Source organism: Lynx rufus, unplaced genomic scaffold (assembly GCF_022079265.1).
Source record: "Lynx rufus isolate CCGP_SWC_20201006 ecotype Redwood Valley unplaced genomic scaffold, mLynRuf1.p SCAF_1, whole genome shotgun sequence".
NCBI lineage: Eukaryota > Metazoa > Chordata > Mammalia > Carnivora > Felidae > Lynx > Lynx rufus.
The window spans coordinates 169,520,824-169,546,599 of NW_025814823.1; the positions used below are offsets into that span (position 1 = coordinate 169,520,824).

The 25,776-nt window shown below is 34.8% G+C and overlaps 1 protein-coding gene across 2 annotated transcripts in view; it reads right to left on the reverse strand.

Moving 5' to 3' along the window:
• The window catches only part of PJA2 (praja ring finger ubiquitin ligase 2), a 68,966-nt gene that overhangs the window by 28,127 nt on the left and 15,063 nt on the right, over positions 1-25,776 (reverse strand). For both annotated transcript variants that reach the window (XM_047090139.1, XM_047090148.1), the window contains exons 2-5: positions 22,536-22,653; positions 20,381-20,581; positions 17,722-18,775; positions 8,293-8,478 (exon numbers count right to left, since the gene is read on the reverse strand). In XM_047090139.1, coding sequence (XP_046946095.1) covers positions 8,293-8,478; positions 17,722-18,775; positions 20,381-20,581; positions 22,536-22,566 — 1,472 coding nt within the window. In that variant the 5' untranslated portion in view covers positions 22,567-22,653. The remainder of the gene's footprint in view (positions 1-8,292; positions 8,479-17,721; positions 18,776-20,380; positions 20,582-22,535; positions 22,654-25,776) is intronic.

Sequence of the window (25,776 nt, forward strand, 5' to 3'; positions counted from 1 at the left end):
TATTACCAAGATGCCATTATCATGCTACACAGTAATTTATGAGATTTAAAAAGACATATTATCTAATCATGTCTCCAATGGTCAATTCCAAAAAAGTATTCCAGTAGATGGGAGACGTGGAAGCCTGTGCCTGCCACAACCACCACTAAAGTCACAGGTATTTCAACTGCGAAGGGAAATTGCCAAGTTGTCCTTTCCTTCTGAGCACTTTCAGCACCGCCTGGAGGAAATCAATGCTGCTGCCCTGAGAAGAAACTGAAAATGCTTCTTAACTTAGCCCCACAACCTACTCCCAGTAGGTGAAAATCTTAGAAAGCCATCAGCATCATCTAATCTCCTGACTACAGGCTACACTGTTAACTCAAAGCTTCAGACAAACAGACAGAAGTTCCCTTTACGATATATGATTGAAGATCCATAGTCTTCAATAATAGAAACTAAATTTAATAATATGTGAATAGCAATATTAAAATTATCAAAATATACAATAAATTAATATGGAATATTTTAAAGAAATTTTCATTAAAAAGTTTTAGAATATGCTATCATATAACCATGCAACATAGAATTTTCTGTGAAATGAAGAAAATGAAAGGCAGACAAATCACACAAAACCGAGTCGTTTCCTTTAGCTAAATGATAAGCAATTTGAGTATCCATTATTTGCAGCACAAAATTTTAGACCTTTGGGTTAATGCCAACATTTTAAAGAGCTGAGGCTTTCATAAAATAATCTAGCTATATTATAAGAAATTTTATAAAAATCCTGGACAGCATGGTTAAGATTCCTAATTAACTGGTATTCGATTAACCAGTTTTCATTTTATAACTCAAGACACATGTAAGAAATTGCTAAGCTTTAGGTATAAGCTCTTTTTTAATAATTCTAATTGTATAGCAAATGGTTAAGATTTCAAACCCCTATCTCGGAGGTAAAGCAGAAAGAAGGGTACCTGGGTGGTTCAGTTGGTTAAGCATCAGACCTCAGCTCAGGTCATGATCTCATGGTTCATGAGTTCAAGCCCCACACGGGGCTCTGCACTGACAGCACAGAGCCTGCTTGGGATTCTGTCTCCCTCTCTCTCTGCCTCTTCCCACCCTCAAAATAAATAAATAAACACAAAACAGTAATGAAAAAAAGTAGAAAGGAAAGTAACTGAGGGGTGCTTGGGTTGCTGAGTCAGTTGATTCTCCGACTTCCACTCAGGTCATTATCTCACCATTCATAGGTTCGAGCCCTGCATCAGGCTCTGTGCTGACAGCTTGGAGCCTGGAGCCGACTTTGGATTCTGTCTCTCCCTCTCTCTCTGCCCCTCCCTCACTTGCACTCTGTCTCTCTCTCTCAAAGATAAACATTAAAAAATTTTTTTTAAATAAATAAAGTAACTGAAATTTTAATTAAGAATCAAAAAAGCCTCAAAGGGAATTACAGCTTATAAAATCAATGGTACTCTGGTTCCATGTCATCCAGTCACAAAGATGGAACCCCAGCACCTAATTTGAAGAAATGTTTCCTTATCCTAATAAATTCAGTGTTAACAGGAAGGGCAAAATATTTATTAAATTTTTAAAAAAAAATTTTAAGAGTAGTTACATAAAGAGTTTGTAAAGTTAACAGTGGCAAAAACTTAAAGAAAAACACGTACGTGTGATGATTAATTTAAATTCAAAAACACAAATTTTAAATGGACATTCAATATTGTCCAGTAATTATTCAATGTTTACCTAGTAAGTTTGTTGTCTACCTCTCTGAAAGCCTATTTCCAACCTTTTCTTCTTTCCTTCAATTTGACAATCTTCCTATCCTCCCCATCCTCAATATCTAGTAACAATGAGGACAATGAAGTCACCAGAGACTCCTCTTTTCTTCCCACCAGCAAACCTACAGATTTACCTACACTTGTACCTACCTGCTACCTTCTCACTAATTACACTGCAAGTCTCACCTCTTAAAGGTTCTCTCTTTGAGATATGGAGCCTAATCCTTATCTTCTCAAGGACTTCACTTTATCTTTCTTATAATTATTAGTCAGTTATTCTCCTCTGGAACATTCTATAAGCAAACAATCATGTGTCCAGTGTAGCGAAGTGAAGACAACATTTTCTTAGGCCCAGCATCTATCTATGGCTCCTTCCTTTTGTAAAGAGTTAGGTATGATAACTGTCTCTACTCTATTACCTTCAATTCCCTTCATTTTTTGAGTTCTTTTCCCCAAATGAAAAAGATAAACAATCGATTTAAGTTATAAAGTACATTATATTGAATATCCATAAACCCACCACCCAAAGCAGAAACTAGAATATTATCACTGACTAGCATACATCTTGTGCCCCATACCTATCCTATCCCTTTGACTTCACCCCCCCAGAAAAAAAGTACTATCTGAATGCTCTTATCATTCCACTGTTTTCTGAAAGAAGTTTTCACTAGTTTTGTATACTTAAACAAGATATTTAACTTCTTGTTTTTAAACTTTGTGAAACAGAGATCATACACATTATTTTTCTAGAAATGGTTGTTTTCATTCAATAATGTACCTCTAAGATTCATCCATGTTTTGCATACAAGTGGGGCTCATGCATTCCCACTGCTGTGTAACACTCCCTGTATGAATACACCACTAACTTTTCTCCTGTTAAGTAATATTTGGGTAATATCCAGTTCATAGCTTTCATGAAAAATACTGCAACGAACACTCTTGTACACAATTCCTGGGCCACATGGGGAAGTTTCTCCAGAGTATACACCTAAAAGTGGAACTGCTGATAGTGCACGATGCAAAATGTTAAAATTATTATATCATTTTAGTTAATATGACCTACTTCACATCTCAACAAGCATTCATATCCTCCAAAACACCTGATATTGTTAAATTTCCTGTTTGTTAATCCAATGGGTAGCTAAAAAATGATACCTCCTTGTGATCTTAATTTACTAATGATCTATGTATCTTTTGATATTTTTATTCATTAATATTTCCTCTTCAGTGAATCATCTGCTCAATTTTTTGAACATTTTGCAATTAGACTATCAGTTTTTCTTCCTGATTTCTAGGAATTCTTTATATCCTGCACATTAACACTCTGTATTCTATAAATACATTCTACTAGTTTCTTTCCTTTTCATTTTCAGTTCCTCTTCTTTTATTTTCCCATCATGCCGTGCCCATCAAGATCTCCACGACAATGGCTACTGAAATGGTGCTATGAGCAACACCCTTGCCTTGCTCCTGATTTTGGGGGGCGGGGGGGGGGAAGTTAATGTTTCATTACTAAAAATGATATCTACTGATTTATTTTGGGAGATACATTTTATCAGGTCAACTGTTCTGATCTTAGTTTCTGAGTTTTTATCACGATGAGGTCTTGAACATTACTAAGTGATTTTTTTTCCTGTATCTACAGAATCTATCACATGAATTTTCTCCTGTATTCTGCTAATGTGGTGAATTACATTTACAGGTATTCTACATTAAATCACTTTTGCATTTCTGGAATAAACAGATTGGTAATTGAGTTTTATCGGTAAAGAATATACTTTCAAATTCAGATTTCCAATAATTCTGTTTGAGATTTTGACATGTATGTTAATGAATGATATAGGTTTATAATTTCTTCACATACTCTTTCGGTATTAGGGTTATACTGGCCTTAGAATGATTTGGAGAAATAGTTCTTTTTCTATTATCTTGAAGAGTGGATCCTTGAAAGTTTAGTTTAAGAGAATCTGGCTCTAAAACCATCTGGATTAGGTATTTTCTCCACAGTAGGATTTTAAACTACTAATTACATATCTGTAATACGTATAATATTATTCAGGCTTCCTACAAGTTTTGGTGAATTTTATTTTTCTAAAAATTTCTCAATTTCTTCTAAGCTTTCAAATTTACTGCTACAAAGTTCATAGTACTATTCTTAGTCTATCCAATCTTTAATGTACTTGTGGCTGTATACACTTCGTGGCTGTATACACTTCTATATGTCAGTATTATCTATTTGTGCCTTGCCTTTTTTTGTTCACTATCCAGTGGATTGCCTATTTTTCTTAATCTTTTCAAAGTATCACCTTCTGATTTCTTTGATCCTCTCTATCCTGTTTTCTAACTTACTGAGTTTTGCTCTTATCTTTCCTAATTCTAATTTTTATTCCCTTATTTTCCTTATTTTAATGTTCCTTTTCCATTTTAAGTTAAATGCATGGCTTCTCCATTTTCAAGTTTTCTTCTTTTCTAATGTACGTATTTTATAAAGATAAATTTCCCTTTACCAATTTCACTCCAATCCGTCAAATTCTGATTGGTGGCATTCTCAAAACCGGTAAGTTATGAGCATTTTAGACCTCAACTATAATTTCTTTTTTGTCTTACTGGTAATTTAGAAGGATGAATAATTTTAAATGCATGGATTTTTAATTTTTTATATTTTTGCTGGTCTGTAGGATATTGATTCTTTGAAATGTGTTAACCTGTGCTCTGCAGCCTAGTCCATGCTCAGTTTTTGTGTGTTTGTGTATTCCACAAACTGGACTGTTCATTAAACCAGGCTTAAATCAGTTGTTCAAATCTGCTAAAGACAGATGAAGTTCTTATATCCATGAATTACAGGCAGTTGAGAAAAGTATTAAAAAGTTTCCCAAAATGATAGTAAATTTGTCAATATTCTCTAGTTTCGTTACATTTTGACTTACATATTTTGAGTCCATTTTATTAGATGCATTCAAATTTAGAACTGTTACATTTTACTGGTAAACTGGACTTACTACATACTGACCCCTCGTTCTCATCAATAATGAAGTCTACTTTGCTAATGCTAATGTAACTGTTCCGTTTTTGTTTAGTTTGCATTTGCTTGAAATACCACTGTCTATCCTTTTATTTTCAGTCTGTATACCTATGCTTTAAGTTCATCTTTTGTAAAACACATTTAACTCAAAAAAATTCCAACTGATTTGAAGCTTTGATTTTTATAAGCAGAGATTAGGCAATTGTATTTATTACAGGACTTGTTCCATATTACTTTTACCCATTTCTTTTTTTCCCCCATTTTAATGACTTTTTCTCTTTCTTTACTTTTATTTGGATTGACTGTAAATATCTTTTTCCATGTCTTAATTCCTTTTTTCCTCCTCTACAGGTCTCTAGTACATATACTCTTTATTCTTATGTCAAAAGTTAACTTTGAACCCTCTCCCAAACAATACAATTCAACTTTGATCTTCCCCCTTTCAACTTAAATACCATTGCTGTCCACTGTTTAGTTCTGTCCCCTCACTTTTACTTTTTTTAAGTGTATTTATTTTGAGAGAGAGAGAAAGAGCAGGGGAGGAGCAGAGAGAGAAACAGACAGAGAGAGAGGGAGAAAGAGAGAGAATCCCAAGCAGGCTATGTGCTGTCAGTGCAGAGCCCAACGAGGGGCTTGATCTCCTGAACCTTGAGATCATGACTTGAGTAGAAACCAAGCATTAGACACCCAACCAAACGAGCCACCCAGGCACCCCAACTTCTATTTTTTTTAAATGAATTACTGGGCTTTATTACTGTAGGGTATCAATGCAAGTAGTTGATGACCTCCACATCACATATCTATATATCTCTATCTCAATCTCTATCTACCTATCTATCTATCTATCTATCTATCTATCTATATCTAATTACAGTCCAGGATCTTTTAAACTTAAATATCAAAGTGTCTACTTACCATCTACACTGTATGTCTAAATAGCACTTAAAACTTTCAAAGAAAGTTTTTACTTCCCATTCCTCTCCCACACGTTCTCATCTCAGTCAGTACAGTAATAACTACCTAAGGCTCAAACCAAAAAAACCTGCCATAACTGATTCCTCACTCTCCCTCATCTCACACCCAATCTACCTTATTATTGATCACTCAAAAACATGCTCAAACTTGTTTACTTTTTTTAATCCTCACTACCATCCCCCAGTCTAATACCCTAGGCCAACCTTCCCCTCTTTTGTACTTCAATCTCCACAAAGCAACTAGAGTGATCTTATATAAATGTGTGGCAATTAACTCTTCACTTAAAATCTCCCTGCTCTATGAATAAATTCCAGAGGCTATCTATCCTGCATAGTTTGGTATCTGCGCACCTCATCTCATGTCACTCTTCCTTTCACTCATTCACTTCAGTCCCACTACCTTCATACATGGCAAGCCTTTTCATTTTCAGTATCTCTGCTCTTACCTTTCCTTATGCCTAGAGAGCTCTTCCTCAACCACTAATTCTCATCTTTTAGAGCCCAGCTCAAAAGTCAGTTCCTGAGACAAGTAGCCCCTGGCCACTCTAATTAATGTAGGCCCTACCAGTTACCTTCTACGACACAAGAGTTTGCTTTCCTTTACCGTAACCATCGCAGTTTATAATTTAGCATATTTGTATTTTGTTTAATATCTGCGTCTCCCACCACATTGTGAGCTTCAGGAGGGAATCTTAGTTTGTCTTGTTCATGGATATAATCATGGGATCCAGCACAACGCTTGGTACATATTAAATGCTCAATAAATATATGTTGAATGAATAATTATATCACAAATTATATATGAAAAATTTACTAATAGTAAACTAATAGTGATTCAAGAAGATCAAACATAAAATCAGAAAAGAAAAATAAACACCATTTCAATCACTGTCAATATCAATTACGTTTGTAAACTTCTTTCTTTACAGATTTTCTAATGTATTTTATTTCTTACAGAATTAATTTCAAGCTGGAAACTTAAACCTTTGAGAACAAACTTTACCATTAGTCCAAGTTGAAAGAGTTAAGAAAACCCATTTACCAAAATAGATTCCATGAGAGACTAAAAATTAGAACCAACCAATTATCAGGAAAAAAAATTTAAATTAACAAAGACAAACTACCTCAGAAAACACAAAGCCAAGGTTTCACAATACCAACAACCTTTAAAAGAATAAGCTGTTTAAATTTTTAAACAACCTTTAAAGGAATAAATAAGCCAAACATCAAAGGGTTAAAAAAAAGCACACATTGTTTTAGCAAAGCAAGTATTAAACTGTTTTTGAGACAAAAAATGAGACAATCTGCACATATGCATCTCAACATAAAAATCCTATGTCAAATATTAGCAAGCAGAATCCAGCAGCTCAAACATTTCATGACTATATGATCATGTTTATGTCAAGAAGCAAGGGTAAGTGGCTATTAGGAAATCTAATAATAAAATAATTCCTCATGATCATTAGGTCAAAGGTGAAAAATCACGATGATCATTTCCACTGACACTAAAAAAACTTTAATAAAATTTAACAAACATTCTTGCTAGAAACCTATAAAATAGTAACGGGGGATATTTCCTTAGTGTGATTTAGAAGAAAACGAATTGTGTGTGTGTGTATAAAATCAACCTAAAAGCCAGAATCATTCTTACTTGGGAAATATTAGAGCAAGGGTTGTGAACCCATGGGTTATTTCCAGCCTGCCACCTGTTTTTATAAATAAAATTCTACTGGAAGACAGCCACACTCATTCATTTACATACTGTCTATGACTACTTTCACACTACAACACTGGAGATGAGTAGCTACAATAGACACTGGCATATGAACTGAAAACAGCATCCAGCCCTTCACAGTGTAAGTTTGACAACCCCTGTAGTAGAGCATTCTCATTAAAACCAAGAAAAGACAAAGGTGTTTACCATCAATCACTGATTTCAGAAATACCATCTGATGCGATTAGGCAAATATTAAAACTTCAACATTTGTAACTTTCTCTGTTTCTGTGAATAAATCACTGATTTCCATCTTGAGGCTGCCCTTTCTCCATTGTTTGGCAACGGCAGCTCTAAACTCATACCTAACTCAACCAAAAGAATCTTTTAAATGCCCTAATTTTCTTTAAAGCAAAGTAGAAATGTATACTGTATCTCAATAAAAGATAATTAAATTACTAAAATTTTCAATTTAATTGTTCTTTGTAAAACACCAAAAGCACTGGGGTGCATTGATCTCACGGTTCGTGGGTTCAAGCCCCATGTCAGGCTCTGTGCTGACAGCTCAGAGCCTGCAGTCTGCCTCAGATTCTGTGTCTCCCTCTCTCTCTGCCCCTCCCCCGCTCACACTCTCTCTCTGAAAAATAAACACTAAAACAAACAAACAAACAAAACACCAAAAACATAATGAAAAAACTTAGGACTTACTGGTCCTACATAGGGCTTGTATATGGGATCAACAGCATATCCAACATTTGGAAGTGACGTATACCATTCTTGTACAATACATAGAAATAAACTTCACTGTTAAACAAAACATACCCTTCCTGTAGAGATAATTCTTGGTTTTCTTCTTCAGGACCACTGCTATCACTCTGTAGTTCAGGTTCATTCTCATCTTTTCCTGGCAAAGTCTCCCAGCTTTCATCACTTGACGACTGATCTTTTTCAGTACCAGAAAATCGATGAGGCAAAGAAGCAGACCACTCTCCATCACTGCATTCTGAACTGCAAATTCAGAACAGAAAGAAAATAAATTGTCATTATAATCGTCATTATATGTGCATTTACCATTTGAAGACATCGTGGTATCGAGTGGAAGACTGATGCCACACGATTCATCAGGTGCTAATTCAATTTAAAAAATATTTTAAAAATAAATACAGAAATAAATACATTCAGCAGAATGTAACTTTTTCAAATGAATATAGCACATGGCAAGTTACAGAATTATCGATTTACGATTTTCTTCACTAAAGTAAGTAATTCCATGTTGCTTAGAGGTTCTTCATTTATTAGACATATTTCTAAATAAAAATTTAAATATAATTTGGCAACCATAAATTAAATGCTCTGGAATAAATAATAATAGATTTATTACTCATCTGACCTGACTAAAACAACTTTCTAATTACATATTGACAATGGAAATCCTATCCTCTATGAATAAATTTCTATTACCATCTTTTAAAAGCTTAACTATTTTTTCCTTCCTTTCTTACACAAGATTTTAAAAGGAAATTCAAATTCATAAAAAGCAGCAGAGACAAATCTTTACTGAAGTCCTTTGGTAGGACTATGAACACAAAATAAATTTCAATTCAAGAGAACATTTAGATAAGGAACCAAAGGGATGATAACAGGGTTAATGAAGAACCTCAGAAAATGACTTGGTTGTATTTAACTTTGGTTAATTTGGTTTCATTTAATGACTCTTTAAGTACTAGTCATCTTGTACTACAAAGGTTAAAATATTATTAATGGTGAAAATAAATCTTAAATGCCCCTTCCAACCGTATCAACCATTCTGGTCAAGAATCCTCTTAAAAACTTCCCTTTGTGCCTTGATTTTTGAGAAACAAAAAATTAATAAATTTTAGTTTCTGAAAGAAGTGATAATTGGTAAGAAATTACCTTTTCTTTATGATGATATATTACTAATGGTTATATTATTGATATATTAACTAGTCTATAATGAGTTCCTCCTTCTCTGAACAGATGAATCCAGGAGATCAAGATGCTATTAAGAAAAAGCGGCAGTAATGTAAGCTCTGAGGAGTTAGAAGTAAAAAAAAAAAAAAAAAATCAACTTCCAATTGTCAGTAAATGATGGGCAGCAGGTCACATTCTCGAGAAGGAATTTTACATAGCTCTGGCATAGCAAGTAAAAGGTGTTCCTTCAGTTGGATAGAAGCCCAATTGCTTATATTTTGTAAAATTTTCTCTAACCCAAAAAACAATCTAAGATCAAATAAATCAGTTCTATACTTGCTCCAGTATAAAAATTTAACACAGAAAATAGTTTAAAAAGACTTTTTGAATGAAGTTTCCTGGCCTATGAAACCTCTCAATTTTATTTAAAAAAATTTTTTTAATGTTTATTTATTTTTGAGAGAGACAGAGCACAAATGGGGGTGGGGCAGAGAGAAGAGGGAGACACAGAATCTCAAGCAGGCTCCTGGCTCAGTCAGCACAGAGCCTGATGCGGGGCACGAACTCACAAACCGTGAGATCATGACATGAGGCAAAGTTGGATGCTCAACCGAATGGCCATCCAGGCACCCCAAAACATCAGGGGTAAGCTCTTACTTTTTTGTTTTAACGTATATTTATTTTTGAGAGAGTGAGAGAGTGCAAGCCAGGTAGGGGTAGACAGAGGGGGAGATAGAGGATCTGAAGCAGGCTCTGCACGGACAGCACGGAGCCTGATGCAGGGCTCCAACTCATGAACTAAATAAACCTTGAGATCATGTCCTGAGCTGAAGTCCGAGGCTTAACTGACTGAGCCACCCAGGCGCGCCTAGACTATCATCTTTAAAGCTAAATCACCAGCTCCAATTTTGACATCTTTAACAATTCAGCTAAAATTTATTAATTTGTAGCAATTTTACTTAAACAAAAACCTCATATTTTAAACTTTTTATGATCCTGTCCAGAAAAACAACACCTAAAAAGTTTGTAATATTTTTTTTTTTGCTTAATGAAATAACTGATGGAGTATTTACAAATTTTAACATAAAAAGCATGCTTATGATCAATAGTCAATATATTTAAGAAGCCTATGTCACAGACTGGTGACATAGCCTTTCAGACAAATTTGGTCCTTCTACCTGTTTTTTTATGGTCAGTGAGTTACAATTTTTTTTTTTACAACTTTATCTTTAATTTTGCCTCTTAGCAAAATCTAAAATATTTACTATCTGGTCCTTTAGGAAAAAAGTCTGCAGATCCCTGGCCTGTATTATTACTACTCATTATACATAACCTTCACCTCTAAGTAGCTAACTTTTAATATAACCTCAGCCCTGACCACTTGGCTTTCATAATCACTAACTGTGCACCAAACATTTTTAGATTTTCACCCTTCTTTTCAAAAGTTATAAAGCAAAACTCATCTGACAGGTAACTCCTTTCTTGAGTTTCTTTCTAAGGGTATTTCCCTACTCCCAAGCTGAAAATCACAGGTCTTTGACTCCTCACAAAACCCCATGTTTAAGTCCTTTTTATTTTCCATTCCTTCTGTAAAATGACTTTTTCTCCATTTCTCCTAAAAACCCTGGCTCAAGTATTTTCCTCTAAACCTACACCTAGACAGTCAATTATTAATCATTGTCCCTAAGTTTAATCTCACTCAATTCACTTAAAAGATGCATTCTGGGGCGCCTCGGTGGCTCAGTCGGTTAAGCGTCCAACTTCGGCTCAGGTCATGACCTCACAGTTTGTGAGTTCGAGCCCCGAGTTGGGCTCTGTGCTGACAGCTGAGAGCCTGGTTCGGATTCTGTGTCTCCCTCTCTCTCTGCCCCTCCCCCTGCTTGCGCTTTGTCTCTTTCTCTCAAAAATAAATAAATGTTAAAAAAAAATTTTAAAAATGTATTCTGAATTATTGCTATTGCTTCAATTTATATCAAATTATTCCAAATCCTTCACTTTTTTCCTAAACCAGTATTTCACAAAATTCAGCCATCTGCCTACTGCCCTCACAATTTTTGCTCCAGGTGTCCACTAACGCTGTGTCTTGAGGTTCAGTAGTTGAGGACACAGGTTCTGGATTCAGTCTGCCTGGTTGTGAATACACCACTTACTAAAGCTGTGACGTTACTTAACCTTTCTGTGCCTTTATCACCTCACACACCAGGTGTATTTGATAGTAGTATCTAATAACTCCCTGAGTTCATATAAGAAGCAAATGAGTTAATATACACAAAATGTTTTAACAGTGTCTGATAAATGATAACCCATCAATAACTGTTAGCAAATCATTTTTAATATTTTTTTAATTTAAATGCTATATTTCCTTTTCAGATCTACAAAGGTATTTAAGTGAACAATGTAGATAAAATGTTTAGCACAATTTTTGGAAAATGGTAAAGGTGACAGTTACTTTATTATATAAGCTGTGTGCTTAGACATTTCAATTGGATTTCCAACAGCACACCACCATTTTTCTTTCTTCTCTACCACAGAAAATCTACTCTAAATCCTTGGTTTGTCTTACTGAATGGAAATATCAGCTTTCTGGTCACCCAATCAACTTTAGTTTTAGTGTCTCTTTATACCAGGGGTCAGCAAACTATGCCCTGACCCATGAGCCAACTCTGGCCACCTGTCTGTTTTTTAGTGGCCTGGAAGCTAAGAATGTTTTTATTTTGTTTTGTTGCATTTTTAAGTGGTTATAGAAATACCTATATAATACCCTTGATTTTGCCTTTCAGTCCACAAAGCCTAAAATATTTGCAGACCCCTGTGGTCCATCCAGCGAAGACACAGCAAAGAAAAACCAAACACAGGTAAATGGAAGAGATATCATGGAGCAGGAAAGGGTGAGCAAATTGCTCAGTAGTAGCACTAAAGTAAAACAAACAAACAAAAAAACAAAAAATGGTACCAAGAAAAGTCAATTGGATTTGAGAAACAGGAGGTCACTGTTCACATTATAGAATATACAAATACTACTAGGAGTTAAGATTTCAATGCATTTAAAAGTGCAGAGTGCAGAAATAGAGTGGGTATAGGACATTTATTCTGAGAATTCAACAATGGAAAAGAAAACAAACAGGCAATTGGTTAAAGGAAAAGCAAAATCAAGTAAAGGTTTCCCCTCAGGATTTAGAAAAATTACAGAATGTGGTAGAAGGAAGCAACTTTGGCATAAGAATAATAAATTCAGGGGTCAGATACGACTACAGATGCAGAATGAGAAAAGTCACCACCCTTCACTGAAGAACAAATTAAAAACAGAAATGGATACTAACGTATCATAATATGGAAAAGAGGAAAACAAGAAAGTTCAGATTTAATTATTTTACTATCTCTAAGAAAGCAAGAAACAAAGTTATCTACTAAGGGTGACAGGAGTATATGGAACTGAAAGCAGAAAGAGAAAAGATTTAAAAATAACTTTTCAAGGAGAATAAGCAACAGAATAAATAGCACAAAACAATCATGGAATAGTGAGAACCCTTGTCCTGGAATATAAATGCAAATTAGTTAAACATTTTTAAATTCTCAAGTACCACTTTGATTTTTATACAGTTTTTCAATAGCATTGTCTATTAGCATTTAGAGCTGTATTCAAAAGCAGACAACTATTAACTTACTCAAATGTTACATTTCACACATTCAACTGTGAACAAAAAACCCACCTCTTTTCACATATTGGATACAATTACATATGATTTCTAGACAAAATAATTTATGTAGTATAAATCTTAAGTAGAAATAAGATATAGAAGTAAAAGCATCCAAAAGCAAGCTCTTATTCCTCAAATCCCCCAAGGAACTGGTTTGTTAGTCTTCCCTGGCATTTTCACATTGATAAAAAATCAACTATATAGAAGCTAAGAGAAAAGTGAATTTTAGATAATTTTGTTATCTGAGGATCAAAACCACCTTTTGAATTTTATTGAAAATACTCTGGATGGACATTATGTTAAGATACATCATATCTGCATTTTCAGACGGTATACTGAACATAATCTAAGCAGTCTGGGACATTTTACCCCTATTAACAGTGAACTGTTACAATACAGTGATACAAATGGTAGTTGTTCAAATCCATAAGGCTGCTTAATTTAGCAAAGTCCAGATGGTTCTTTCTGAATTGTGCCTGCCTTTTACAATTTTCCGGTCTTTTCCCTAAACATCAGAATATTGTAATCTATAACCCCTTAAAATGCCTGAGGAACAAAGCTATTTATGCCTAATATACTCCTTCTAACTTTTATGAACTTGGAAACAAGATAAAAAGCTAAAATGTTAAAGCATATGCTTTCAGATCTTTGCTTTGGCTGCTCATAGTTGCTTTATTTGTTGGGAATACATGGATATCAAAGGAGCTCCTTCTTCATGGCTCTCAACTAACTTATATAGAAGAGGAAAGAAACTTAATTCAGTCTCATGATAATTATCTGTATATTCTGTCTTCCTCATAAGGCTGGTGAACAGCCAGGGAACGGGGATCATTATTATTTGCATTTACAGAGTACCTGGGACAAAGTCTGACATTTAGAAGGATTTCAATAAATCCTTTTTGAATATATCAAACTGAAATGAACTAATTGGCTAATATTCCTTTTATTTTCCCAACATCATCAATAACAAAAAGTTGTCCTGACATTTTTATCTCAGGTAAGGTTTTTAACTTTTATTCAATGTCAAAAGCTCTGAAAGAAACCTCAAGTGGTATAAGAAATAGCGGATGGCATGCCTCTTCCTTCAAACAGTTAGGTCCAAGGTTAAAATGTGCTGGCATGGTTAAAAGGTTCTTTTAAACTCAAGATCTTGTCCTCAAACAGTCATTAAAGTTCTCAGGGTATATTTCAAAAGAGCAGGATGTTAACCTTAGCTCTTTGGTCTAATTCCAAGTCTGGTAATTACATACTGCCTATTAAAATTCCCCTCACAATTCTAATTTAATAAGGTGGTGTTCAGTTACTATCAAACAGCTCAGAGCAATTCTACCAGCTGCAATGTTTATTCCATAAAGTATAATGTTTCAGGTATGATTAAGTGATCATTTAAAAGTTTTCAGGAAGAAATGGATCATGCATTCATTCAAATACTTTTCACTTTTAAAGAAAGTATGAGCAATACATATTTTTGAACTGTATTTTTTAAAAGTGGCTAAAATTCCTATAACTAAAAACGTCACAGTGATTTTAGTTATGTTCTGGATAAGAGGGTTCTATGTGCAGCTATTATAATACAAACATGGCAAGAAAAATTTTCAAGTAAAGCATCTTTAAGTTTTACAAAGCAGAGAAAACTCAGAAAGAATCTTACAGACTCAAGGGAAAGGATGTTTATACTTTCCTTCTCAAGACACTTATTGTAGAATCACTATTTCCCCATTTTTGCAATCTGCTATTATCAGAACTCAGCCAAAGTATAGTAAAACATCTAGTAGATGAACAAGTGGCAAAATGAAACTAAGTTGGAATGTATGGTTATTAAACTTCAACCTTTATCTGCAACCATATTAAAAGGCATTCTGGCAATTGTGATCCTTTGCAGGGAGCTGAGAGTAGAGGAACTGGAAACAGTAGCATAGAAATAGAATTACTCCTCAAAATTGTCCAGACTACTGAAGTGAGGTCCTAAACATATCTCAAGGCTTGCAGATGCAAATGTAGAACCATTATCCTTGAGAAGTTATTCTTGTGATGGTAGTTTTCAAAAAACAAAAACAAAACAAAAAACCCTAGGTATTTCTGGTATTTCAATGTGTCTTAAAGATTGCCCCCAGGGGTGCCTGGGTGCTTCAGTCAGTTAAGCATCCCACTTCAGCTCAGGTCATGATCTCAAGGTTCCTGGGGTCCAGCCCCACATCAGGCTCTGTGCTGACAGCTCAGTCTGGAGCTTGCTTCAGATCCTGTGTCTCTGACTCTCTCTGCCCATTGCCCGCTCATGCTCGGTTTCTCTCTCTCTCTCTCTCAAAAATAAATACACATTAAAAAAATTTTTTTACAAAGAGGTGCCTGGGTGGCTCAGTCAGTTAAGCGTCCAACTTTGGCTCAGGTCATGATCTTGCAGTTCATGGGTTCAAGCCCTGTGTTGGGCTCTGTGCTGACAGCTTAGAGCCTCGAGCCTGCTTCGGATTCTGTGTCTCCCTCTCTCTGCCCCTGCCTCACTCACGCTGTCTCTCAAAAATAAATGGAGAAAAAAAGAGAAGATTGCTCCAAAATTAGTTCCATCTTTTAAGCACACCCTAACTTCAGGCTCTTTAAGTCAATATAGAACTAAAAAGTCAAAAGAAAAAAAGTTTCCATTAACTGTGTTTTTCTCATCTGTATATTGTTCGTAAAGACCTATCATTGTTTAGAATATTGACATATCACTTAAGGAGACAAATTATAAATAAACATACTAAAACAATACCCTATAACTGTTAAAAGTCCAACCGTCATTCCAGGCAAATAAAATGCTAATGCTACTGACCAGGAAAAAAAAAAAAAAAAAAACCAAAAAAACAAAAACCAACAACTTCAAAACCAAGAGCCAAGAAAATTACTCTTGAGGTTGCAATGCAAAAATTTCATCAACTGAATTAGATGACATTAGGCCTGACTATAAAACGCACACACAAAAAAGAGGTTTTTATTATTTTTGATCAGTGGTGCCAATGATGAAGGAATGGCCAAATTAAATTACTTCCTTCAGGAAAGCAGAAATGTAACTGTGGGGAAAAAATCTTATACTTTCAAAAAGGTAAGTTATCTAAGATTAAAAATTGATGTTATTATTTTTTTCAATAGTAATCTAGAGGTATACCAAAGGTTTACAATCAAATCCAAAAATCTTAGGACTGAGTATGTTTTGGAATTCAGATTTTTTTTTCCGAGATTTACAAATACTACTTAATAATTCCCAGTGGGGTCCAAGTCAAAAACTCAGTAATCAAACACTTTGATATTTCTGCAGCAAACTGTTATGACTGCTTCAAAAAAAGGCCTTGTATTAGTTCAGATCCAGATCTGCATCAAATTAAGTTAACACCAATTTAGGTTTTGTTGTCAATTTCCATTTTAAGAATTTTGTGGACCTTAACTGAAAAAACAGAATTAAGTTAGGCCAAAGTTCTTAACTCATTTTACCCTTAAGCTTAAAAAATAGTAGGTTATATAAATATTGTCTGCCAACCCTTGAAGTTTACAAACTTAAAAAGACAGTAGAAATTACGTTTCATTTGTTTCTACAAGTCACTTACACTGTATTATAGAAGCTTTATCCATCTGCCCAAAGAAACCAGATATATTTTATTAATTTTATGATGTGAAATAAAATACATAAAATGTATTCATATTCAAAAGGAAAAACTTTTTTTGTAGTACTTTCTAGTTGAAAAAAGTAACCGTATTTCTACAAGTTAATAAAATCGTGAAACTGCGCTGTAACTGAGCATAGCCAGTTTCAACTAGCTCAAAAGGTTATGTGAAAGTTTGGACTCTAGGGTAATGAAAAGAAGATGGACAAAGAAATTTTCCATTTCTCTCTTCTTTCTATGGTCTTACAGTTTGGGGGGAAAAAAGGATTCTATGTAAGAAGAACCAGAATGCTTATTTAAGAAAGGTTGTATGTTCTCTTAAAAACTGTAAATTTGGACTGGGCAGTAAGCAGATATGCAAATTCCAGCTCCAAAATTTACTAGCTTTGTGACCTTGAGAAATTAACTCTCTTGTGCTTCAGTTTCCTCATCTATAAACAGGGCAAATAATAACATACACCACATAGAGCTGTGACCAAAAATCAAATGCTAAATAAAAATAGGTGAAAACAAACAAACAAAAAAACACAAGTGACAAAAGGAGCAACAGGAGGAACAGAGAAACAGGTGACATTAATAAATATTAACAAAGTTAATCCAATATTATCAAAATTTGCTGTGATCTTACTTTTTAAACCCAGAATGGGTTAACATAATTTTTTTTTAAATACAATAAATGTTTCCCTGCATTTTATTACCTGAAATACTATGAACTAAAATAATTAATATCTGTATCCTTTGTAATAAGTAATTATCATTATCTGAACTTACAATTTCTATAAACTCCTAAAATGCTTCAAAGAAAGTTTCTGTGAAAAACTAACCAGTAGTTTGCATGTATGGTTAGCATTCAGTAAATAGGCATATTTGCTAAGTCAAAATATCTAATTCCCTGACCATGTCAGAGCCCATCCATCAAACATAATGGTACCAGAAATAAACCACCTTGCTTATTATGCAATCTGACAAAGCACTGCATGAAATCTTACCTATCTTCATCTTTGTCATACAGTTGGTAATAATCTCCACAACCATTCCAAAAGGTGTTATCCACAACTTCTTGCCTTCCTGCTGTGGCTCCACTTTCTGCTGTAATTTGGTTATGTTCTGTTTCCCTGTGTGTAACTCTTGAGTAAGGTGGATCCAAGAACATGCAGTCATGTTCTCCATCGTAGTCATCACATTTTATTAAGAGGTCATCTGAGCCATTTTCCTCAACTTCCAAAGCCTCCCTCCACCTCTGAACACTTCTTTGTTTAGCCTCATGCCTATTAAAACCTGTTTCTTGGTCCACCTGGCTTGAACTTATCAATTTCCTAACTTTGGGTCTCACTACCTGTTCAGGAGAACTTCCCTGGTTCTTGTTCTTATCACTAGTATTTTGTTCACTGCAAATATGCCCAGGAGCACACACTGAATCTTCAGTTGCATTTTCTCTCTGACTCTCCTGGCTAGTATTATTTTCTTGTTTGTTTCTAACAACGTCATCTTCAGAAGAGGAGCTCTGAAATTCCTGATTGCTCTGATTGACAAACTCAGTATCACCAGTAGAACTTTTGACTAACGGTGCTGAATCTAACTCTTCAAATTCATCTCTTACTTCACAGTTAAAAGAGGGAACTGGTGGTGAAAGACCAGTGTATGCCTCTACCTCTCCATTTGCCAACTCAAATACTGTATTGCTCAGTGCTTCCTGATATCCACCACCTTCCACAACTTCTGCAGAAAGCTGAAGACGGTCATTGGCCTCTCTGTGTGTACCATCTGGGTCGTAAGAGTCAGTATGAACCAATGAAATTCCATTTTGTACACTTGAAGCATCACAAGCTTCTGGAGTATATTCTCCCTCAGGGTGATTATGAAGATTTGTACTGCTTCCTAAAGTCTCCCTGCCTTCCTCACTATGACGTACTGCAGCAAAGGATGGACTGCTCTCAATGGTTTGATTTAATGTTGTATCACAAATGGGAATTTCTGTTTCACTTTTTTCAAACGAAGGGCCGTTGGGTAAAGAAGAATGAACTTGATCCGATGGACTGGAACCTTCATAGAGAACAAAGAAAACATTTTTGGAAACATTAATTTTAGATACAATTTTATTTAATAATGACTATTTAAATAGATATTATGCCAATCATTACTCACTTGAATATGAGTGAATTTCTGACAGGTACTTCTATGCCCCTGAACTTAACTGAGACAGCCCACTGGTCACCCTATGAGTTCATTTATGCCATTGTATAGCCATTCAATATCTTCTCTCAGATGTCTTTTGGAAGTCTTTTAGCTAACTGCTAATACCTAAAACATTCTGTAAAAGACATTAAAAGGAGAGGCTACTGAAAAACTACACAGTGAGAGGCATAAGTCAAGTCATAGGGTAACCAATGTGCCCTTCTAGTTGTTAAGGTGCACAATTCAAACTTCATTTCTTTTATTATGTGCAAGTAAAAAAACTTCACAAGTACTTTTGATAGATAAAGGAACAGGTTACACATCTAACAGAAATGAAACTCTATTGTGTTTGATGTCAATTCAGAAAATTGTATCTCAGTCTCTAGATATATTAGATTTCTACCCCAAAATGGATTTTTTAATACACCTATAATGAGTTACCTTTACATTATGTTACAGCTATGATTGCAAAACAACAAAAAAGTCAACATGTTGACTCTGCCATAGTTTGTCAGAATCTTGAGAAAAGAATAAAATCAGATCTGTTTTATAAATCACTTTAAGCCTATCTTTTATCACTACTAATGTAATAATAAATAATGAAGACATCTGAGATTTGCTGGAACAAAAATTTATAGAAGAGCAGTCTTGTCATATCACAGAAAGGCTTCTTTAACAGACTGAACTCATTAACTAATAATTCAGATTCTTACTTATAAATGACAGTAAAAATAATTTACAATTAGCAAATTTTCTCAAGACCAGAAGACTACACTCTAGTCCAAAGATGTGTAATTACTACCTGGATATCTGCAAAGTACTTTTTTTTTTTTTTTTAAGCTTATTTATTTACTTTTTGAGAGTCAGAGAAAGCAGGAGTTGGGGAAGGGCAGAGGGAGAGGAAAAGAGAGAGAATCCCAAGTAGCGTGGAGCCCAATGTGGGGCTCAAACCCACAAACCATGAGATTGTGACCTGAGCTGAAGTGATGCTTAACTGACTGAACCACCAAGGCGCCCACTGCAAAATACTTTTTCAAACTACCGAATAAGAGATTTTAATTAAATAACTATTACTCGACACTTGTATTTCATAAAATGGTTTTAAGAAATTAAATTAGCCAAGCTAAATTATTTAGGGATACAATTAACACAAGAAAGCTATTAAACATAATATGCAGGGAAAAATATATTCAGTTCACATTAAAAAGTTTTTGATTGAAAAATAAATCTCCACTAGCAGAAGGATGTCATGATACAGTTATATTTTAACAACTGGCTGTATTCTATTTTCTTCCATGTTTAAATGTATATATCGTTCATATTAAATTTAATAAAAATATCAGAATAGAACTTCTTGATAGGATATGTATATTTGTATTCATAGACACATAAAACCCACACATAATTTCTAATATTATAAGATCAATTCCTACATGCTTATTAATAGCTCTTATATAACTCCATGTTGCATACCTGAGGAATTTTCCTTTGGAACATCATCTAGTTCCAACACTTCATAGTCATCACCAGCCCGACCTAAACTTCTTTCATGCCTGGTCATACATGGTTTAAAACTGACATATGCATGTCTTCTTCCATATCTCCTGCCTGTGATTGTCTGATATCCTCCTGCTGGTTTGGGCCAGGCAGCCTTGCTGGATTCTTGATCCATTACTGAAAAACAGAGTTAAAAATAAGAGAGGCATGAAATGACCTTTACTCCAGTGACCAGTAGAGGTAATGTTTAAACATATATGCTATTGCTTGCCAGATCATCTGCTACTGAACATTACATGCACCTTACTAACATTGTAAGTGTAAACATGAATATTAGGTTATGAGAGTTAATTGGCCTCTTTACCCCCCAAAATAGCTTTTAAAGTTTGGCACTTTTAAGATGTCTCAGAGTTTTAGAATATAACATACCCAAAATGATTTTTCATATGCCAAATTCATAAGTCATACTGCAAAAGCTCATTAAGAATTAGACAAAGATCCTCCAAATTATCTAAGTAAAGTACCTTATGTATAAATGCTTAACACATATTTGCTGGATTATTAGCATATTACATTAATTAGCACAATTACATGTGTGTAATCTGCACAATTACATTAATTGTGAATACATTTCTATCCAAGGTAACATGCAACTTCTTTAAATGGCATCTGTACTATCAGGAAGAAATAACTGGACCATAATAAAACATCCCAAAGACTAGGGTCAGATAAAATTATCCACAAGAAAACAGCGATGAGCCAAGTCAAAGACATGCTACCTCACCTTTCAAAACTACAGTAAACATTATGGTAGCAAAACCCATCAACACTTTAACAACTATTTAAATACTAAGTTCTGACAGCTGAGGGATACACAGTAGTAAACAGTAGCACCTGTAACTAAGTAGAACATTACCATATCTATATATATATACATAAAAGTGTAAGTTTCTTTAATCAACGATATTTTACATATACTATACAAGAACTAAACATAGTATTTAAAAAACAATTTTTAATGTTATTTTTGAGAGAGATATAGCATGAGTGGCGGAAGGGCAGCGAGAGGGAGAGACACAGAACATGAAGCAGGCTCCAGGCTCTGAGATGTCAGCACAGAGCCCAATGCAGGGCTTTAACCCACTAACTGTGAGATCAGGACTTGAACCGCCATTTGGGATGCTTAACTCACTGAGCCACCCAGACACCCCTAAACAAAGTCTTATCTCACAGTATATAAAATAGTCAGGTAATGGAAAAGTTACATATTTTTGTTTTACTGCATTAAATAAGTAAAAATGCTTCCAAGCACAAATAAAAAACAAACATGTATTTATACAGTTATCAAGTTTTACATTATATTATTTAATCTTCAAAAGCCTTATGAGGCAGATACTGTACTTCATTTTAAAAATCAAGAAATTAAGAGTAAACTTAAGTATTTAGTAACTTGTCCAATAATCGAATAGTATGACTCCAGAACTAGTGCCCTTAACGACTCCTCCAAAGGAATAGTCTCCAAAACGGAAAGCACAACAGAAGCCAAGGGAGGGTACAAAAAACATAACAATTTCTATTTATACTTATTTTCATATCAAAAATTAGAAATTAAGCTTTAAAATATTCAATAAATGGATCAAAAATGGCCTTATATAAGCCCATGACCCCAAATGGAGGGTATTACGCTAAGTGAATTAAGTCAGAGAAAGACAGATATCGTATGTTTTCACTCATATGTGGAACTTGAGAAACTAAACAGAAGACCATGGGGGAGGGGGGAAAACAGTTACAGAGAGGAAGGCAGGCAAACCGTAAGAAACTCTTAAATACAGAGAACAAACTCAGGGTTGATGGTGGAGGGGAGAGGGGAAAATGGGTGATGGGCATTGAGAGGGCACTTGTTGGAATGAGCACTGGGTGTTGTATGTAAGTGATGAATCACGGGAATCTACCCCCAAAACCAGGAGCACACTGTATACACTGTATGTTAGCCAACTTGACAATAAATTATATTAAATTAGTTAATTAAAAAAAAAAAGACGATTCCATGTCATGTATGGTACTTAAGGTATCCAGGGAGAAAAATATAAAATCCTTAATGTAGAGGGACTGACAAAGACACTCTGCTTACCTGCTGGCTCTTTTTCAGTATATTGTGACATATATGGCAGTTTTTGTGTGCCCAGTTCAGTGCAATTATGGATGTGAATTAGTTTTTATTCACACAACGAATAAGCTGCAGAAGATTCCTACAAGGAAACCACAGATTAAACAAAATATTAATAATATAAGCACAAAATAAAAATGACAAAGTAATACTTCTGGTGAAGCACTTTGTTAACCCTGTAATATCAGAAAAATACAATCAGATCTGACAATCCATCAAAAAAACCTTAAAACTATCAAGATAGCTATTTGAAAAGTTACATCTCCTCTTGAAAAACCTCTTGCTATAAGCATGTATCATCCTTAAGACTGACATGATTAACAGTACATTCATAATTTAAAAGTAAATAAGCAAATATATTGGAAGAAGTGCTGACTGAAGTATGTGACCAAACTATCTGGGAGTCTACTATACTATGCTATCTTTGCTTCTGCATCAAGCGCTATATAGTTTCTTTAGCTCTGGCATTGTTAAAAGAAGTCAACCCTAGGAATACAGACCGTATTTTCAAAACATATAATGGCTTATGACAATTATAAATTAATGTGTGTAAGGGCGCCTGGGTGGCTCGGTCAGTTAAGCATCAGACTTCAGCTCAAGTCATATCTCACGGTTCATGAGTTCAAGCCCTGCGTCACGCTCTGTGCTGACAGCTCAGAGCCTGGAGCCTGCTTCAGATTCTACGTCTCCCTCTCTCTCTCTGCCCCTCCCCCACGCACACTTGCACACATGCTCTCTCTCTCTCTCAAAAATAAATATTAAAAAATATTTTAAAAATAAAATAAAAAATGTGTGTAATATACTTATTCTTTACAATAGTCAATTAACTATTCAAATATTTTGATTCCAAATAAGAACCTATTCTACATTAGAAAAACTAAAATTTGTCATATAACAAATATAAAAAGACCTTCTGGTTTGAAATTAATCCATTTACTACTTCAAAAGTTGCAACCTGGGCTCTTTTAAAAGTTTGGTAAGGGTTATGTTTTTATTTAAACAGCTTATTTACGTAAACACTGAAGCTATTGCTAATTTTATACCACCACTTATTAGAAGATGATAGTTCTGCAAACGAGGTTAATTGTATTGTTATCTGTGAAACCACAGATAGCTCTATATTAACATACATCAGAGTACAAACACACATTCTCCCATATAAATTATAAATTCAGCAACATGTTATGATCCTCTAATATGTCTGAACCAAATGAGACTGTTAGCAACAATCTTACCAAAGAATAGCTTACCAAAAAATATTCTTAACATGGAGGCAAAAAGATAAGCTCTAATTAATACTGTTTTAATACTAAGAAAAATGATCTGAAATAACTTGAATCTTCAGTCATAATATAGTACATGACAATCGTAAAGGATGACCATGCATTTAAATTCATAAGTATTTCACCCAAAGTCTTTTCTTTAGAATAAAGCTTTATTTTACTATGTTCCCGGCATTATTTTCAGTGCTGAGGCTTCAAATAAATGAACAAAGTAGACAAATATCACTGCCCTCCTAAAATTACAGTATGTGGTACACACACTAAACAAAACAAGAAAGTAAATATACGTTAGACAATAAATACAAAGGAGCAAAAGAAAGCAGTGAATAAAGGGTTGCTGGGGGTGTGCAATTTAAAATAGGGTGGTTAGGGAAAATCTCTCTGAGAGGGAAGCATCTGAGCAAACACCTGGTAAGGGAGACAGCCATGTGTAAACCTAGGGAGAGAACATTTCGGGCAGAATAAATGAAAGTTCCTGAGGTGACAACTTCCAGAAGTGATCATAGCAAGAAGTGTGGGATGGAATGAACAAGACAGAAAGCAACAGATGAGGTTAGAAAATTAATTAGGGTGGGTGATAGGGGGTGAGATGGAACAGGTCACATAGGCCTTTATAGGCTAACACAAGAAATGTAGGTTTTATTCTGAGTGAGCTGGAAAACCACTGAAGAGTTCTGAACACAGAACAGACATTACCTAACTTCTGTTTTAATAGGAACACTCTGGCTACTATTTTGAATAGAGTGAAGGGGAACAAGGTCAAAGGCAAGGAGCCTGTTTGCAAAGCTATCGAAATAATATTGGCAAGAGATCACAGTGGTTTAGACCAGGGTAAAACTAGAGGTGGTGAGAAATGCAGATTCTGAATATACTGTGAAGGAAGTGCCAACAAAGTTTTCTGATATAGATTATAAAATAAGGTAAGGAGTTGAGGCTGACTCTAAGTTCTATAGCCTGAGCAACTGAAAACAACAACAACAACAACAACAACAACAACAACACAGTTACCATTAACTGAATGAAGTAGGAAAATTTGTGAAAGATGCAGGTTTGGAGAAAGTATCTTCAGTTCAGTTTTACATGTATTAAGTCTGAGATATCTATCAGACATTCAAGCAGAAATGTTAAGTAGAGGGGCACCTGGGTGGCTCAGTCAGTTAAGCATCTGACTTTGGCTCAGGTCATGATCTCACATTCATAGGTTCAAGCCCCATATCAGGCTCTGTGCTGACTGCTCAGAGCCTGGAGGAGCATGCTTCAAATTCTATGTCTCCTCTCTTTCTGCCCCTCCTCTGCTCACACTCTGCTTCTCTCTCTCTCTTTCTCCCTCTCTCAAAAACAAATAAACATTAAAAAATTTTAAGAAAGAAAGAAAGAAAGAAAGAAAGAAAGGAAGGTTAAGTAGAAGCCTGGAGTTGACTAAAAGAATTCTAGGCTGCAAGTATAATTTGGGAGTTACCAGTATATAGATACATTCAAAAAGGCATGAACTCGGACAGGACATCTAAGTGTACTTGGAGAAGGAAAAAGGTTCAAGGACAGCCTTGAGACAATCCAACATTAAGAGACCAGGAAAGAAGTACCAGAAAGCTGACAGAGGCCAATGGAAAGAAAAGGAAAATCCAGGAGTATGGATGCCAAATGAAGAAAGTGCTTCAGACAGAAGAACTAATCCACTGTGCCAAATGCTAAGAAATAAAGTATAAGAAGGACCTGTAACTGGCCACTGAACTTAGCAACATGGAGGATACTGAAGATCTCTGACAACAGCAACTTTGGTAGAATGGGAGGTGTAAAAGCCTGATCACAGATAGTGAGAGGAAAGGAACTGGAAAGAGTATATACATCCTGAAAATCACCGTTTCTTAATAATTTTCTTTAACGTGATTCCACTTGCTTTCTAAAGGTGTTCCAACAAAATT